The sequence below is a fragment of the Oculina patagonica genome, chromosome 7 (assembly GCF_052425735.1).
Source record: "Oculina patagonica isolate OP01 chromosome 7, crgOcupat, whole genome shotgun sequence".
Classification (NCBI taxonomy): Eukaryota; Metazoa; Cnidaria; class Anthozoa; order Scleractinia; family Oculinidae; genus Oculina; species Oculina patagonica.
Window position 1 is genome coordinate 12,906,379 of NC_135764.1, and position 18,755 is coordinate 12,925,133.

The 18,755-nt window shown below is 40.7% G+C and overlaps 1 protein-coding gene across 1 annotated transcript; it reads right to left on the reverse strand.

The window, feature by feature from the left end:
• Window positions 1-13,078: 13,078 nt before the first annotated feature.
• LOC144661254 (uncharacterized) lies at window positions 13,079-18,255 on the reverse strand. Its single transcript, XM_078521955.1, has 3 exons — window positions 18,165-18,255; window positions 15,570-17,129; window positions 13,079-13,479 (listed from the first exon to the last, which is right to left on the reverse strand). The coding sequence occupies exons 2-3, from the start codon at window positions 17,059-17,061 to the stop codon at window positions 13,079-13,081; spliced, it is 1,893 nt and encodes a 630-aa protein (XP_078378081.1). The 5' UTR covers window positions 17,062-17,129; window positions 18,165-18,255.
• Between the last annotated feature and the right edge of the window lie 500 nt (window positions 18,256-18,755).

Consider the following 18,755-nt stretch of genomic DNA (forward strand, 5'->3'; position numbering starts at 1 on the left):
TAAAAAATAAAGATGAAAATTCATCAAAAGTTCGCGGTAGCTTCATCGTTATAATAAAGAAAAAAAAAGCTTTAATTGTTAAAGTTAGCCAGTAACACAAAAATTACTTGCATAAAAACTTTAGATGGTCAAACACATCATGGCACATGGAATTAAAGATTTTTTCCATTTCAGCACACACCAAACTTTTTGCTTCTTCAATCTTCTCTTTTCTTTTTTCTTCATTTTCTATTTTTTCATACTCTTTTTCAAGTTGGCTAACTTTACCAATTAAATCCTCATACTGCCTGTTTAAACTTTGCACAGATTTTTCAGCAATAGCATTTAAAATTTTTAATCCTTCTGGTTTCAGCCTGTTCAAAAAGGCTTTTATCCATTCCATAGCAGCTGTTACTCGTACCTCATCTTCTTCAAAGCATTTTTCAAAGCATTTGGCACAATGACTCAACAAAACAAAGCTTCCAAAATCCATTGGGTCAGGCATAGTGTATGTCCTCGTGTCGGTCATCGTGTTTTGTATACTTTAAAAAATCAAATGTTTAAATGAAAATTATTTAATAATTTTTTTAATCCATCGGACGGATTCCTCTTTTTGAGCCATTTTCGTTTGTTGGTTGCGGAATTCTAGAGCCCGTTTGGCGCGTGTCTGAAGAACGCGTTGCAACCCTTCCAATACTTTCTGCTGTAACTGGTGTGTCATCAGTTATAAGAGTTGGCGGAGCTTTAATTGTTGGACTTCTTTTTTCCTTTATAAAGGCTTTTATGTCTTCGCGTTTCACATAAGTTGTAACGATTGCAACGCCGATACCAAGCAAAGATATCCATTGATTTGTGGTGAGACCGCTTGATTGCGGCTGAGCCTCGGGCGGAGCTGGTTCCGTTACGGCCGGTGGTGTTACATTTCGCTTTGCAGCAGCAGATTTCTTTTCCTTTTCTTTTGCAATTATTGCAGCAGCCTCGACAGCAGCTTTTTTCTGTGCTTCACGAGCCTGTTTTGTTTTTTCAGCTGCAAGCTTGCCAGCAGCAACTCGCTTTGGATTTTTGGCAGGCTTTGTTGCTGGAGTTGTTGAAGTAATTTGTTTCTGTTCTTCTTGAGCGATCGGAGTTTGTTCGAGCTCGGCCATTTATAATAAAAAAAAATCATATTTAAATAGAAAATTGCTCAGCAAGATTTTTTGCTAAGCAATTGCTAAGCATTGTTCAGTAATTACTTAGCATTTTCTTAGCATTGCTCAGAAAAATCTTCAGTAGTGTTTGTGTCCGCATCTTTGGAAGCACCTTTGGTTTCGCACAGCGAAGTGTGCGACTTTGTAGGGACCCCTTGGGTCCCCGCGCCAGGCGCGGCTTCGTTTAAATCAACGTGCTTTGTTGTGATGAGCGCAGCATTTGCAACGGCAAGAAATCGGCCGCATTTCAAAGCCAGACCGCCTGCCAAAGTGGACAGCTCTTTACTGATAATGTAGTCGTTTTTGAGTTCCTTCTGATAATCATTGGCGTCCTTGATATTTACGGCCATACCAACGACTTTAGTAACAAGAAAAATAAAGCTGTCAATCAAGCTGTCGGTTGTTTTGGATCCAACGTATGCCTCATATCTCTTTAAGTACTTTTCAACTTCTTTATCTGTCAAGCGCTTCACCTGCTCGTGTGTCAGTTGCACACCGATTGCTTCTTTGGCTTTTCCTGTTGAAACAAGGATTGCAAGCTGTTCACGCAAAGCAGGAATGTCAGGGCCTTGAATGAGTGCCATTGCGCTTTCTGTACTTTCTGGTTCAGCTCCTAGCAGTTCCATTACGGAAGCTAATTCTTGTTCACATGCAGCGCCCTTGACGCTCTCGGGAAGAGAAGTTGCGAACGGGTCAGCCATTTATTACTCTAAAAAATATGTTCAATAAGAAAATTTTGTGCCGTAAGGGTGGCGATGAGAAATGACAAGATGCGAAAACTTATTTTTTTTTAGCTTTAAAATGATTTCTTTGTAATCCTCATGGGCAAGTTCGCCAGCGTAATCCTCAAAGATTGCCTTCGTGGTCTTGGCAGAGGGGGTGTAAAAGAAAACGATTGCCGCAACATTTTCGCGGAATGAGGATGTTATGCTTGTCAATTTTTGAGTTAACACCCATATGCTCAAGCCTGCGTGGCGAGCAGAGAAAGCAAGATTCACCAACTCCCCTGTTCTTCCTTTTACATCTTTCGAAGCAGCACAGTCGTCGAGGATGATAAGCGTGTTCGTACCCTCAAAAAGAAATCTTGAAAGCCTTAACCAAGATTCCACCTCGTGCTGCTCGCAAATGAAAACAAAAAATCGAATATCTTCCTCAGCAAAGCGATAATAAGTCTTGTTGTGCTCGAAAGTCGGGCAGATGAGCACGATGTAGTCAAACTTGCCTCGGAAAGGGCCACAAAGCTGATTGACCACGTATCTTGTTTTTCCTGAGTTCGTTGGTCCCACAATGAGGGCGTTGAAGGGTATATTGGCAGGATCCATGCTTCGCTTTGCGAAAGCTATATCAATACTCAACACCTTCTAATTCTTTATTTACAATAGAAAATTGTGCATCAGCGATAGCGAAAATGTAGCATTTGACATTCCCTGATCCTGTGGCTGTTCTCTGTATCTCTAAATTAACGCCATCCTTTGTGTTCACCAAGCGGAGCCCGCTGCCGTGCATGTTGTTGTCGCTCATGGAGCGAAGGTCAATGAAAAGCCCGAACTTTTTTTCTGCATAAAACTTTGTGGCGTTATTAAAGATTTTTTGGTCTGCGTTTTTGCCAAAGAACCTGAGAACTTCCTCCCACATGTCTCTTCCTTCAACGCCCTGACTGTACACCTTATTTGGAACGCCGTTCACGCTGATTTTTACATTTGTTATGTCAGGGTTAAAGAAAGATTCTGTATCTCTTGCACCTGCGGCGTGGGGTTCAGGAAAAAGAAGTAGAAGTCCCTTCAAGGAGCGCTTTGGGACGTTAATGCTTTCGTTTATTATCGTGTCAGTAGCTTTTTTTACTGTGATCGTTTTGTAATTATGCACATGCTCGTAAAAGAAACTTTTGCCGTTAATGTAAGTGCTTTCTACTTCTCTTGCAAGTTCTTTGTGATAAATAGCCTCGTATTCGAGTTGGATGTCAGTTAGCTCATACCCAAGTTTTGATGGATCTGTTCCTCTTACAACCACATTTGGACTGTTCAGTTTTATCTCGAAGACAAGCTCGTCTGCGAGTGCGCGCGGATAGAACACGCCATGGTCTCTCAAAATCTCGTGATCAAGCGGGATACGATACTTGCTTCCATAAACTTCTGCCAGCTTCTTTTCCGCGTCAACTCCTGATTTTTTTTTGTCACCAGCGTTTGAACGGATTTTGCATAAATCCTCGGACTGGATACCTTCAAGAAACATGTTGCTGCGCTTTTCTACCGGCAGAAAAAGGTCCTCGAAAAGTTTGTAGACGTCGTAAGCGTTCGTATCCTGCAGCGTTTCTCCAGCAAACTTGACCACCATCCTTGAGACAAGCGCCCGGGTGACGTTGTTTACGAGAAAGTTGTTGGGCTCGCCGCTCACCGTCAAGTTGAACACAAGAGCCAGGGAGCCTGGAACGAGAACGACGCCTTCTTCAAGCTTTGGCACAGCAACTCTCAGAATTTCTTCTGGAGACGCTTTATTCGGGTTAAATGTAATGCGATGTCGCACTCTGTCTGCCTTGAGCGCGTTTGGTGTTTTCTCTTCGAACGTTGGTCGGTGTCTTTCGCTGACAGCCATTGTATATTTAAATTAAAAAATGTATTTATTTAATATAACATGGCGGCAGAAGGTGGCTTTGGTGACAGAGATCCTCTTTTGGAACATACAGGCGACCGTGACGACCGTAATGACAACGATGACAGCGATACAACAGGCCCATTCCAACCTGGAGGGGCATCAACGCCCGGACCTAGTGAAGGAATACCTGGGAGAAGAACCACAATGAATAGGCCGGACGAAACAACAACGATGTTTCCTGAAATCCCCGACGATAGTGCGACAACAACCTTCACTGCTTCGAGTTATCTTGACAAAGAGTTTCCATCAGCTGACAAATCAAAGATTAAATACAAAATAGATGGAAATGGAAGGCTGCAAGTCGGGTTAATTAAACCAGGTAAGCCTTATTATAATTTAACAACCAAAATTCAAGGCAAGGAAGAATACCAGATAAATATAAGACTTCCCAAAGAAGTTTTAAAAGCCCTTGGTCCAAGTCGTCGATTAACTCTTGAAAATGAAATAAGAGGTCTTTCAGAAGGCATCAATAACAACAAAAAAACAGCAGAAGATAACAATGAAAGCCCGGAGGAAAGAAAAAAAGCTAAAGAAAGAGCAAAACTACAAATTGAAAGGCGCACTGATCTACAGAAAGAATTAGATCGGTTGAAAAAAGTAGAGTACGAGCCTGTGATTGGGGTAACAATACCTTTACAAGAATTCCAGCAACACGAAACAGAAAGGCAAGAAAGGGAAGTGGAAATACAACAAGAGAGACAAGAACAAGAAAATATTGCAAACGACGAAAACAGGCCACAAGCAGAAAGACAACAAGCTCGCGAAAGAGTTGATAACTTGAATCAAGAATTTAATGAAATAGAAAATGAAAGAGAAGAAGAGATCGAAAGATTGTCTTTAACAGACAAATTAAGAGAAAAGGTAAAAGCGATTTTCAAAAAATATGGCTTCACCGCCACAGCAGTTTTGCTTGCCGTTGGCACGACTATTGGCGTAATTCTGAGTTCTCTCTCAAACGGTTTAAAAGGTTTAGCAAAAGGTGTTGGTGACGGTCTTCAGACACTTGGAAAAAAAATTGCAAGTATTCTGCCGGGCCTCCTTGGCTCGATCGCCATTTTGGTGTTTCGAACGGCCGGCCAGGTGATCAGCTTCCTCGGCAAGAATGCTTGGCTTTTGATTGTCGGTGTTGCTATCTTTCTTATCGAGCGAGTTACAAAACGAAGCGAGCGCTAAGCGCTAGAGGGAAAACCCGAAGGGTTTCCGGTGCCCCTTGGGCACCCTCAAAGAGCTCGGCTGACTGCAAACGCAACAATAACGGCACCAGCAATAAGGTAGGTCTTGTTTTTTTCGTGTGCTGTATCTTCAGTGTCTGGCTTCTGCTTTTCGTCTGTTTTTGTCACAGTACCCGCTGAAGGCGTATGTGGCGCCGGCTCTTTTTTTGCAGCTTTGTGAATCGGGTTTGACGAATGACTTGTTGGTCTATTAACTTTTGATGGCCCACCGCTCATACTTGTTGCGCCCACTTTTTTTGTAGCTTTATTAACCTCATCATTCACTCCTAATTTCATCCCAACAACAGCCTGCTTAAGCTGGTTATTGTAGCCATCAACGCTTTCTGTGTTTATCACCATTCGAGCGGGCATCAGCCAGGCGCCTGGGCAGACTGCAAGGTTAAGCCGAACCTTAGCTTCGTCGATGGCTAGTTGGTATCTTTGGACCGACTTTGCCAGATCAGGTTGCCTTATAGCGTCTTCAACCAACACGAGGAACTCACTTTGCGCTTCCTTTGCACGGCCGCCTGTTCCAAGTATGCTACTTCGAACGTTCACCTGCGAACCGAGAATACAGTAGACAAAAGCCTCTATCGACTGGTTTACTCTCGACAAACCTGCCTGAGTAAGCCCTTCAGTGCCGTTAGGACAAAACCAGTCTGCCTGTGCATATGCAGCGTCGTCTGGCTCGATGTATTGAATCAAGTTACCTTTGCTTGCAGTTCCACCTTCATCCGAAAATTTATCGTAATCGGGGTATTTTGCTCCAGTTTTTTGTATACCATGCCCTGATATCCAGATATAAACGTTACCAAGTCCGTGGTTTGCGCCTGTTGTGAAACGGAAATCGCTTGACGGGTCGACACCGAACTCAGCGCATATTCTTTTGTAAGAAGCCACGTCGTACTTGTTGTCAAACTGGCTAAACGTTGGGTCGCCAGGCAAGGCGCTTACGCTCTGAATCCCCCCCATCTGAAACAATATTCGCCTTATCGTGAAATAAACGTGAAAAAGGTAAAAATTTCGCACAATCGGTGGCAAGCTAAGAGATGAGTGTTCTTCATCGAAAATTTCTCGGCTTACCCCACTGCCTGTTGTCGCACACCAAACAGCAAAGTTAAGTTGCTGTGGCCAATAGGCCATATTTTGGCTAGCAAGCCACCTTTTTGACTCTTTTCCTGATGTATGCTTCAGTTTTGTTTTTTGAAAAATCTCTCTTAATTTCGTTGTGAAATATTGGTCTGGTGTGACGTAGATGTTTATTTGGCTGTTAAATATTTTTTTCAAACTTGGTGCGGCTTCGTGAAATCCAACCGCGGGAATTGGCAAAGATGAGCCTTTTGCGCCGCTTGGTGACAGCTGTTGTGGAAAACCGCCTGAAATTTGATTCACCCCCAGTGCTTTTTTCATCTCTGGGCTCCAATATTTGCTGTCAGAGCCAAAAACATTTATCAAATGGCCTTGCCCTGCCTTGAAATAAATGTCTGCCGTTGCTGTGTGGTTGTACGCGAACTCAACCTGTGCAACAAATTTTGTTCGGTCAGCGTTTGGATATTTTGCAAGAAAAGGTTTCCATGCATTGTCTTTTGCCGCTTCAGAAATTTTAGTTGCTTCTGGGGTTTTCATCCACTTCATAAAATCTCTTTCTTTGGAATCAAGAAAAATTGATTGAGAAATGTCATCAGCTCTCGGAATAGGCGGCGCCATTTTATATTAAAGATTTATTTTTCAAAAGATAATTATAAAGATGGTTGTGCTCACAATCGACGCGAGTTCCAACGGGGAAGCTGTTTACTTTGACCAGCCAATTGAAAAACCAAGGTTTATCAGCCTGCTGTCATGCTCGTTACAAAACAGCTGGCATAATCTGGAAGGAATTGGCTCCATAAGCATTAAACAAAACAATGTGAGCAACAATGTTGCTGATTTTTTTCCAGGCAACTACAATTTTGATGAAATTACAACTTACCTGACTAATAAGTTCAAAGATCAACAAAAGCTAACAGTAAAAAGGGATGATTTAAAAAGAGGCTTTTCAATAACAAAAACAAAAAATATTGAAAGCTTTTCTTTTGATAAAAATCTTTCTAAACTTTTTAAGAACACAATTGTTGATGCTGCTAACGCAAGAATTGAAGATTTTACTATACCAGACTTTTATTACATTCACTGCGATTTACTTTCCAAAGAAAATAACTTGTATAATGGAAAGCCAAGTGACATTCTCGCTTGTGTACCAATAACCGGAAAACCTTATGATTTGGTTCATTACCCTCAAAATTTTATCAATAATTCACGTCGAATCGACGCTGTTCAGAGTGTGAACAGTGTCACATTGACCGTCAAAGACAAAACTGGCAGTAAGTTTGACTTTGTTGGAGCTCCGCTGCATTTTGAATTAGAATTAAATTAATATTTTTTTATTGTATACGACCATGTCATCTGCTAATGTTCTCCCGAGTGCCCCTGCTTATGGTGATCGCGAAGAAACACAACTTTATCCAAGCCTCCCAACAAATGCCGAGAATTTTCGGCTGACTGAAATAAGTAAAATTGAAAAAGAAATATCCGCTGAAGCTGAGCATTACAGGCTTGTGTTAAAAAAATATAAAAAAGTCCGGAAAGTTATTCACTATTCCGTGGTCTGTCTTGGCGCCGTGACGGCAGCTCTGTCTTCTGGAGCTGTTGCCACTTCACTTACTGGTGTTGGAATTGTTATCGGCGCGCCTGTTGCAGCAGTAGCAGCTGTATCTGGCGCAGCTTCCACTGGCCTGTCAGTTATCAACAAAAAGCTTGAACGTAAAGTTAATAAGCACTCAAGAATCCTCGCTCTGGCTGTTGCAAAACATGACTCGATAAACAGCTCTGTCTCACAAGCTCTGAATGATAATCTTGTTTCTGACAAAGAGTTTCAACTGATCACACGAGAAATGCAAAAATATCGCCAACTTAAAGATACTTTACGCTCAAACTTTGCAAAAAAACAAACAAATTCACTCCAGCCAGACATCGGAAAAATTCGGGAAGAAATCAAGAGAGAAGAACGCAAAAGATTGGAAAAAAAACTTCTCGAAAGTGCCACCGACATTTCGAAATAAAATTTCAGTCCAATAAAACATTTTTTCATTTTATAAAAGAATGATTGTCTGCGCTCATCTTGTCGTTTACTTTGTGATGGAAGCATTGTCGTTCGAGTTGCAAAAAAATGTTCGAGACATCACAAGAGAGGTTGTTGTTTGCCTGAACGAGGCAAAATAAAAGGTTAAAGCGTGCTTAAAGTGACTTTCAGCCGAGTCGAAAGGATTAAATCTGAGTGTGCAAAAAATACAATTAAGTTGAAGCGAACAGCGAGAAATTGCGTGACCCACAGCGGCATGCAAATTTTTTTTTTGTGTTTGCGTGCGTGGGTGTACAAAGTCGGGGTATTACCCGAATGATATTTTTAGACGGTGTAATATCATGACTCATCGCCAATGACAAACACCGGCTGTGGTTTTTGTCAAATACTCTCTGTACTACTGTTTCAATCAAGAGTCTTTTCTACCAATTTTTAATCTTTTGCCAGTTGATTCTCAATTTTTTTGCTTTAGCCGTTTAAAGCTTGATTAACACATCGGCTTGTTTACAATCATGTCGCTTTAGAATATTCTGGACTTCCGGTACGTCACACACACATGCCAAACATGCCGATTCGCCATTGATTTTCAGCGTTTTTTAAAAATTTTTTTTTCGTGAAAAAAAAAATCACAAGCGAACAGGAATGTGTGGTGCGATTTGGAATGTCCTTTCTATTGTGCGATTTGGAATGTGCTGTATAAGCAAAAATAATTTTACGCAGGATTTTTTTTTTTCACTTCTCTGGTTGTTGAAACAGTTCAATTGAATCTGATCTATCTTATAAAATATTATTTTTTGGCTTTTAGGTTCCAAAATTTGGTTATGGTGTTTGCTTAAAAAATACATCCCTGACGCCATTTCTATTTATCGGTTTATATTCTAAAAATGCACCCATGACGGCATTTCTATAACTGAGCTCTGTCCTCTAAAAACTCCTAAAAAAAAACAACTAGATTACGTCAAGGGGGTTTTCCGTTTCTTGACAGCAATACACCCACGCAATCAAAGTCATTGTTGTGACTTTCTGTGTTGCTGCAATAATTTATGCACTCACCGGAGCGTGCAAGTCTTGTTTAGCTTGTTAAAACGTTTGCGACAACACTGCTGTCTAATTTTTTTAATTTTTCAATCACCTCGTCTGTTAAAAAGATTGTTATTTGTTTTTCATTTTCTTTAGTTTTTTTGTAGGTTGTAAACGCTTTTCCACGAGATCTTTTCAAGTTTTTCTTTACATTCAAGTTAATTTCTCCAGTTCTCCCTCTTCCCATCTTCGTTTACTCAATAAGAGCATTTGTTCAATAGGAATTATTTCTGGCACAGCAATTAAAGGTTGGTTGTAATTTAATACAATGGCGCCATACAACGATTGGTACACTGTCGGGTCCGGCGAATCTGCTTCAGGAAGTTAGGAATGTGAAAGCCACTCACATTTTCCTCCTTTCACACAAAAGGGCTGGCCTTGCGGGCCCCACACACATGAGAGTTTTGGCATTGCGACCCCCACACACATGAGAGTTACCGGTTGTGGACACAACTTGCAAAAAATAGCGAGGCGAGACTGGCGAGCCAGCGAGCCAGGCGAGCCCGAGCGGTTTTTTTGCAAGTTGTGCCACAACCGGTAACTCTCATGTGTGTCATTTGCATATTGTCACGAAGTTAACACCATTAATTGATGCGAACCTGTAATTCCTCTTAAACTTAACAGAGATTTTATTTGATAAATAGGAACACCATTTCCTTGGCAATCTATTGATACTTTCAAATTCGATTGAAGAAACGCCGCATGTCTACAAACAACGACTTTTGAAACCCCACTTTTTTGATACGAATTGAATAAGGAGATTTGGAATTTTGCTTTCAGCCAAACGCAGCAAATGACACAAGTTTACTGAACGTTTTTCTATTGTTCGGGACTTGATTTGTCTTATGTAAAAGTTTCGTATCATTTCTTTTTATATTTAGCATGTAGCAGGGGATCAAACATGGTGAATATTTTTAGGTCAAATTTAAGTACTTTCCACTGTCTGACAGTTTGATTGACATTTCTCCAAAACAATAAACAATTGAACCAAAATATTGCACATGGTTAATGTACTAGTGAAGTTACACAAGTGTGCCAAATTTGAGGGAAATCGGTGAGATGCGCTGTAGACTCGCCTGCATGGTTCTCGTGCGGACTCACTCTTAATGGTCTTGCGCTGGCGTGTGTCGTAATATTTTAACAAAACATTTCAAAAACGAAACAAAGGTTTCGATTTCAGATCAGGTCACCCCGTTTTAACTTTCAGCTCAGCGTCTGTTATATGTCATCTGTCATGCCGATGAACCTAAATTTAGAGCTCGAATAACGCGGTTTAATAAATGGGAAATAGATACGTACTCTTTCACATTAACATAGCTTTATTGACCGCATTCGAACGTTGAAAATTTGGCTCACAGAATAAAGCTGATGTTACAAATAGATTATCAGATTATGGATAGAATACGCCACATGCTACGTAGTACATACATGAAGTCTAAACACTTGAAGGGTTCTGGGTTCCAGAAAAGGCCGGGCTGCTAAGTTAGAAGGCCTGATTTCAAAGTCAACTCGAAAACGTGGTCTTTTCGTTCGTTATTCCTTGACAGTCTTTAAATAACGTAGTATCGATGTTTATTAAAGACAAAGACATCACATCATACCAGTTAATTGTTGTTAATAAAACACGATCGTGTTTGACTGGTGAATCTCGGTTTTTTTTTTTTTTGCGAAAAAAAGGGTCGGTCGGGCGATGGGAAACGAAACATTTTATTGGGATGGCCTAATAGCTGTACCAGTGTTAAATACGTCTTAGTAAATGTTTGGTTTATGCTAACAACTAATAAATAATGCATGATAAACGGATCCAAGCCAAACTTGGGAACCTTATCTATACACTCGCCTTCGTAAGTAACGGGTAGTACCGTCATTTTCTAACAGTACTTGAAATACGTGTTGCACAAATGGCAACCATTACGGCATATCAGTTTCCCTATTTACTCATGCATCAAATGAGACCGCCAAAAGCATGTACATTTGTAAATAAATGATTCCGATTGGTGTAAACTAACAATACCACGTTTTCGAGTCCAGTCGCACTTCTGGGCTTTTTAATCGCCAAATCGTTTCTCTTGACAAGGCTGGTGATCGATCCAATTTGTGGAGTAATAACTATGAGTAATTTCAGTCTCTATACATTAACCCTATTGTCACCCATTTCAGACCGGGAAGGAGGGGGGGGGGGGGGGGGCTTTTGAGGACCGCGCTGACTTTGAACGCTAATAACTTTTTCAAGATTCAAAGGAACGCTTCCTAAAATTTATCTGGCAATAATTTGGTAGCGTTGGATGATGTGTTGAGATCACCATGGCAACGGCATTTTGACAGGCATGTTTTCCCAAATTTGTCATTTTCGTGTTTCTATCAATGAAAATTAATTTAAATTGAATTATTTTTCACATTTTATTGATTTTGTGTACTTTGCAGTAATTTTGGGCGGTTTTCCAGCATTTTGGAAAAAATTTGAAATCCAAGATGGCGGATCCAAGATGGCGGCTGTTATGACATCATGATGTCATGACACGTGATGTGACGTCATCGTCCCACGTGACGTATACCAAAAGAAAGATGTTCGGACATACTATACATCCTGTGATTTACATATTCTAGAAGTTACATAGGGGGGGGGGGGGGGCTTCCGAAAAAAAGCCCGGTCTGAATAGGGTTAAGGCAATAATGTTTCATATACCTCTTTCTTTATTATTTTAATAATTACTTGGTGGTGATGGACGTTAATTGAGCTATAGCTACTGAGGTTAAACGCCACTTTTATATTCTCCACAAAAGTTTTAAAGTTTGCTCACTCGCCCCCTTTGTCACCAACGAAAGGGCACGTTGTTAATTGCAAACCTTCAATTTCTGTTTGACTTCTTTCTTTGGAGGAGTCCCAATCGTCGCATCTGTTACCGAGTTTTCAGATCTGGTAGAAAAATAATGAGATTTCAGAAGATGAGATAATAGTGATTGAGTAACAGTCAGTATCTAAGGAAACTCAACAAACGAGCGCGTTTACAACATCGTTCTTGGGTGTTCATCAAGTAAATGGAATTTCAGTTCAGCCCTTGAAATGCGCTTTAAGAAAAATACCTTTGACATAAATTATTTGGCCATCAGTTGACGTTGTTGTTACGCGACGTGCGAGTGGCGTTCCCTAATGCCTGGTGGGAAGAACTTCATTTTAAGAGTTCCTGGTTCCAGCCCTGGTCTGGTTCATGTTGTTGTTGTCTTGGACAAGACACAGTACTCTAGCTGTGCCTCTCCACCCAAACTAGTATTACATCCAGCAGGTGGCGGAGGAATTTTTTTTTTTTTTTGGGGGGGGGGGGGGGAACTCAATTCATGATATTGAAACCAGAGAAATGCGGCTGCCTGATTGCCCGTCAGGCTAGAATGCAGATCTCGTGGTTGCAATAAACTCAACTACTTTAAGTCAAAGTCAAAGTTTTAAATTTTCTCCTCGAAACCTTTTAACTACTTGACTAACCTTGTTTATCCTGGTCTCGGAAATAATATGGGCATACCGAGTAAACTAAAACCATAGCCCAAGGAACTTAAAAGAACGATTAAACATACGGCTGCTAAATATGATTGTCATGAATGAAAACATCAGAGCATCCGACGAAAGGAAAACCCAAACACAATATTACTTGTAAGAGTATTTAAATTTGGTTATTGTTCCCTTCGAATTTTTTTCGTTTACATACTACTGAATTCGGAGCTTGAAGTTTCCATGAAGTGCTAGAGAAAGATAAACTATATACTGTATTCTTTTTTTGGCTTTCTTATCATGACTGTTTTCATTCCACAAATCCATTTTGTTAAGTGTATGCCAGATACGTGTTTGTGCATTGTACTCACAGACGATCCTTGTGTTGCTCTTTAATTGATTTTTGTACCACCAAATCAGTGGCTGAGAGTAAAAACAGCTCTGTTTGTGTTCCTTGGTGACATTTTGTGCCGCTGTACATGACGTGTTGACAATTTTCAGCATTTCTCTCTATAATGTTGTCGTCTGCTTGCTCACCTTCAAAAGTGACATCGATAGCCCCACTGTCTTTCACGGCAGAGAGAAGAGTGGGTTTCTCAACTTTCCCTGTTTGCAACTGGTTTTTAAGAACGTTTGTGTCCACTAAGCCACGTATTTCTCCCTGTAGATCGTTGAGTGGCAGAAGTAAAGCCAGACAACAGGAATAGGACCAATGTGGATTTTTCCGCCATTCCTCGAGGAAGCGATATAGGAACACTGCGTATTGAACTGAAAACCAAAAAAAAAAATAAGAAACAAACAAATGGAATAGCGCCACAAACTAAAATGTCCTGTTAAACATGATAAATAGTTATGTTTATTAATCTCTTTTAGGGAAAACACGAATAGAGATGTCTATTTCTACAATTTCCTTGATTTTTTAAACACTCGGAAAATACTTAAAATAGTTCGAAACCCAGCTACGGTATCTGCTTCGTTATGTGCCCTAGTCAAGGCACTTAACTCTTCGTGCTTCTCTTCTGGTCGAGCGTAGCTTGGGTACCAGTGAATTATTGTTGGGGAACTCGACAACAACTAAGAAACACAGTTAAGAGTGCAAACAACGCCTTCTTGAGTCGATGCATATTGGTTCTGCACCGTGCAATTGTAAATTGTTACAACATCACTTGAGCAGATTTCAATTGAGTATAATATATATTTTTTTTTGTTGTAAAACTAAAGCCAAAGTAATAACCCTGGCCAATCCATTTGAAATTCGAACTGGAGTACGGCAAGGATGTTTATTATCTCCACTTCTTTTTTTGGTGGTAATTGATTGGATAACACGAGAAGCTGTGAAGAATGAAAGAACTGGGATTCAGTGGATCCTTACTGAACAACTCGAGGATTTAGATTTTGCTGATGATGTGTGTTTAATATCTGCAACGCACAACCAAATGCGAAGGAAAACAGAAAAGCTCAGTGTAAATGCTAGTAAATTAGGAATGAGTGTCAACATCCCAAATACCTAAGTATTAAAGGTAAATGGTAAAGGAACAGTCCGTCTCGCGGTGAATCAGTAGATTAGTTTTGTTATCTGGGCAGGGTCATCAGCATAGATGGTGGAACAGATAAGGATATTAGTGTTAGGATCGGTGAGGCCAGGTATGCATTTAGGACCTTACAACCAGTTTGGCTCTCAAGGCAGCTCTCTTTTAACACCAAGCTCAGGATATTTTCCACCAATGTCAAGTCCGTTCTCTATATGGATGTGAGACCTGGCGTTCAACTAATGCCCTTCACAATAAACTGCAAGTTTTTGTCAACAAACGTCTCAGATACATCTCGGGAGTCCGGTGGCCGAACGTAATTAGCAATAAAGAGCTGCTAAGAAGGACCAACATGGAATCCATTGTAACATCAATTATGCGAAGGAAATGACGCTGGATTGGCCACACTCTCAGAAGGGAAAGTAACAATGTGGCAAGACAAGCCTTGCACTACCACCCACAGGAAAAGAGGAAAGTTGGACGACCAAGGAACAATTGGAAGCGATCTGTGCTGCAGAAGTTGGAAGGAGTAGGCTACTCCTGGGGAAGGGCCAAAGAACCGTGTGCGCTGGAGGAAACTGGCGGACGCCCTATGCTTCCAAAGGGGTGACAAGGAACAATGATGATGATGAATCACAAAGGACACAGAAAATTCAGTGAACCAAGCAAAACTCGAAGCAAATACATGTAGCTGGAACGAAGCACGGGAAAACCTGCGCGAGGAGGTCACGGTTGGTTTTGGTTTTAGTTCTGATTGGCTGAGAACGTGGCGCGAGATTTTTAAGCCAATCACTAAGCGTAGTGATGCAAAACCAAAGCAAACGCAATTTACTTTCGACACTCAAGTGAAAACCACTCTATAACGCTACTCCTGTTTTTATAAACTCTTACTCGTTATCCGATAAAAGTAACATAGAGGCCTGGACTGATTAAAATAGGCATGATCCAGGCGAAACCTTGACAATCTTTGGTACCATCGCTTCCTGCTACGGAAACCGGTAAAAGCTCCGGCCTAATGAGCCACTAGGCTTACTAGCAGAGTTTACTTTTTACTTTCTCTTTATCCGATTTTAGTATAATAAAAACGCCTGTATTTAAAATGGCCGTAATCCAGGTAAAACCAAATTTTAGAGGCATTCCGTGTAAAAAACCGAACGGTCCGTTTTTGGCGGAAAACAATTTTTTTCATTTTCTCTACAGAAGTCAAACATTATGTTCTAAATAAAGAGTGCAGATTCCCAACACTCTGATAACGTATAACAACTGCGAAAGGAGCGGTTGTTTCTTAATAGATAGTACCTATCAGCAAAACAGACACTTTTGTCTTACCAGCAAGTAGCCCAATCACCAAAGTATTTGCTCCAAGTACCAATAACTTGAATAAAACTGCATCCGTGTATGCGTCTACCGAGGCTGGTAGGTTCTCTGCTGGAATTCTACTGACAGCTCCAATACCCAGGTTGACAACAGTAACAGCAAGGGACGTCGCCATTAACCTGTTCTCAGTCGCGTCGTTTATAGGTTTCATCCAAGAGAACAGCATTCCATACATTCCAGCGATGACCCATGCCAAGCCAATGTAGGACCTGCTCTCTTGCCCCACGAGAATCAGTCCAGATGTAAGGATTACTTTGCGAGACATTTCAACCAATTCCCAATACCAGGAATAAGAGTTGTAGTTTTCAAAAAGAAAACTCAATCCTGAAATCATTTCCATGCCAGAGGCTGGATCCTGAAAGACGTCAAGGTCTGATGTCTTTTGTAATACCCTTCTTTGCCTCCAAAGGGCGATAAACGTGGAAATAGGCAGGGCATATATGTAGGCAGTGGAAATGTACGCCACGATAAGCCAATGATTGTACTTTGTACCTTGGCATTGTATGCTGTAATCAGCTTTCATGTAACTGCTACAAGACACTTCTTTTTCATCACGGCAAAGCTTCTGACAGGCCAGAGGCAGGACATTAGCTGTCTTGGCACAGGTGCTGAGGTAAGTCACATACAAGAAGAAAAACAAATTTCTGGATACCATCCCTTTTGTCTGTGCGATGCACCTTGCCTTGTCATCATCCTGCAGGCTTTGACTTTGTAAGATTATTACTTTGCGTACTCCGTAAGCGATAGCAGAAAAACCAATAACGGCAGCATTTATTGTCATTATCGCAAGCAAACTTCCAAACGCATCCACACGAAATCTCGAGAAAAGGCAGTGAATGGGTGCTATCTGAAGTACGTCCATCTGGAGTATTTCTGAATATTTTGCTATTACTTGCAAGGATCCTGGCCATTTTATGTACGAGAAAGCTTGAAGCAAGCCATAGGTGACCTGGTAAAAGCCAATTACGATCTTAAGTTTGGAAAGCAACATGTCTACAAGGGGGTGTTTTTCTGAGCCTTTTTTCATTCTTCTTATTATTAGCACAGAAACAATAATGGTGATCAGGACAATGGCCGCAATGGTGGACAGCTGTCCAACGATCCACTTTTTTGATGGACATTGTGTACATGTTTGCAACTGTTTATGGTATCCTGAACTGCAAACTCCACAGAGTGGACCTTCGTATCCGTTTTCACACGTAGAATCTAAGCCACCTTTGCAGGACTCTGCTCTTGGACACCTGTAAGGTGTTGGTATCGAAAAAGGGTACTCTACGCTGGCAGCGTCTAGTTTTGGCAAAGATGCCAGGAGATTTTTCATGAAATCTCTATAGCAATCTTTACGTGTCTTGTTTCGCCATTTCCACCAATAACCAGGCTTCAGAGAAACATAATCGTCTTTGCATCTCAGTCCACCCGTGCATTTGTGACATTTTTTAAACATATGCGTTCTATGAAATCCTTCCAAGCATTTACAAGCACGGTATCCAGCGAAGAAATCAGTTTCTGTTCCTGTTGAACATGTGAAAAAAAGTTTAGGGAAACTGTTTTACAATTTTCAATCATAATCAAATGTTCATTTTCCTTGTTATTTCAATTCTGTTAGTCTTTAATTTTTTTGTTTCTCTTTCGCGTCTGTTGCTTCAGGCAACGAATTAGTTGCCTTGTACAATATGTCAATATATCACTTATTTGCATTTGGGCGCACCTGTTGACCTAGTCCAGACCCTGAAGTCTATCTTCCGCGCAACCTATATAGGGATTGAACCCAGACGCGAGAAGAGAGAGTCCAGGATAACTTGCATGCGTATGCACCAGATTTTCCCCTGAAATCGGGAAAAACCATGTCTAGCAGCACTTTTGCAAACGCATGCGCACAGATATTTCAAGTTAATTTTCAAGTTCAACTACGCGACCGTATACTAAATTAAAGCAGAAACACCATAATAACTTTAAAAAGCCTTGCTTGACAATATCTGCTAAAGGCTAACGGCCAGAAACACTAATCACTATCCGTCAAGAGTTTTCATTTTGCCGTATAAAACGAGGTAATACCACCTTTGTTTCAATGAAACAGAAAATAATGACCCCTTATTCGACTGTGTATCGACAGAAATCGAGAAATAAGCAATGGGCTTAGTATACATTGCTAAGCTAGAAATTACTCGTCAAAATTAAAAACTTAAGTAGTAACTTGCGGAGCAAATTTGAACTTTGAAGTGCAATTCCAAGTTTGGCGATTTCAACTAAGCCTGTCGCAAATTACTCGCAGTCTGCTGATAAGCAGTCGACCATCGGGCAATTATTTCATCCTTCTTTGAAACAGAAGTGGCATTATTATGTTTCATACGGGAAGAATGAAAACTGGAACTTGACAACTTGTTCGAGCAAATTTGAATTGAAAGCTGCAAGTTGCTACGAGCAAACTGACAATCAATATTGGAACATTGCGCTGCAACATTGCAAAGCTCCCATCAAAAGAACAACCGGTTTGACTGTAAATTCTGGAATTTGTTTTAGCCAATTGTGATCCACATCACTTGCTACCTTCGGGACATGACTTGCAATCTTGCTTTCTTGTGCCTGGTGTTTTGTCAAATGGGACAAAAGATCCATTGGGACATTTCTTGCAGCTTGTGGCCACATAGCCAACATCATCAGAGTAAAATCCTCCTGAGAAAGAAGCAAACACAAACTCTTTAGACTTAAACAATAGACAAATCACGGAGAACGCAATGGCTGTTCTTGGTTAAAGCCTTCAAAGGAGTCTTTTAACCAACTAAGGACCCTTTAATGTTATGCTTGATTGCATGATTTTTTTGTTTGATACTTGCTTACTTTATATGATTCCTTAGTAACAAAATACCAACAAACCGGAAACGAAGGTTGCCCGTTTGTTTGGCAGTAGCGAGTACTAAACAATTATTCCACTAGCACTCATTGCATAAAGGAAGACCAATAACAACCATTATTATACATTGGTGTCACCAGCTTGATTTTGATTGGCTATAAGCACGCAACTAATTCTTGCTTGCTGTTTCTCTTACGTCATACCTACAGACATTAGATTTTACATATGTAGAAGTGACGTCATACCTACAGACAATAGTTTTATGCATTCAGAAGTGACGAAAGGTT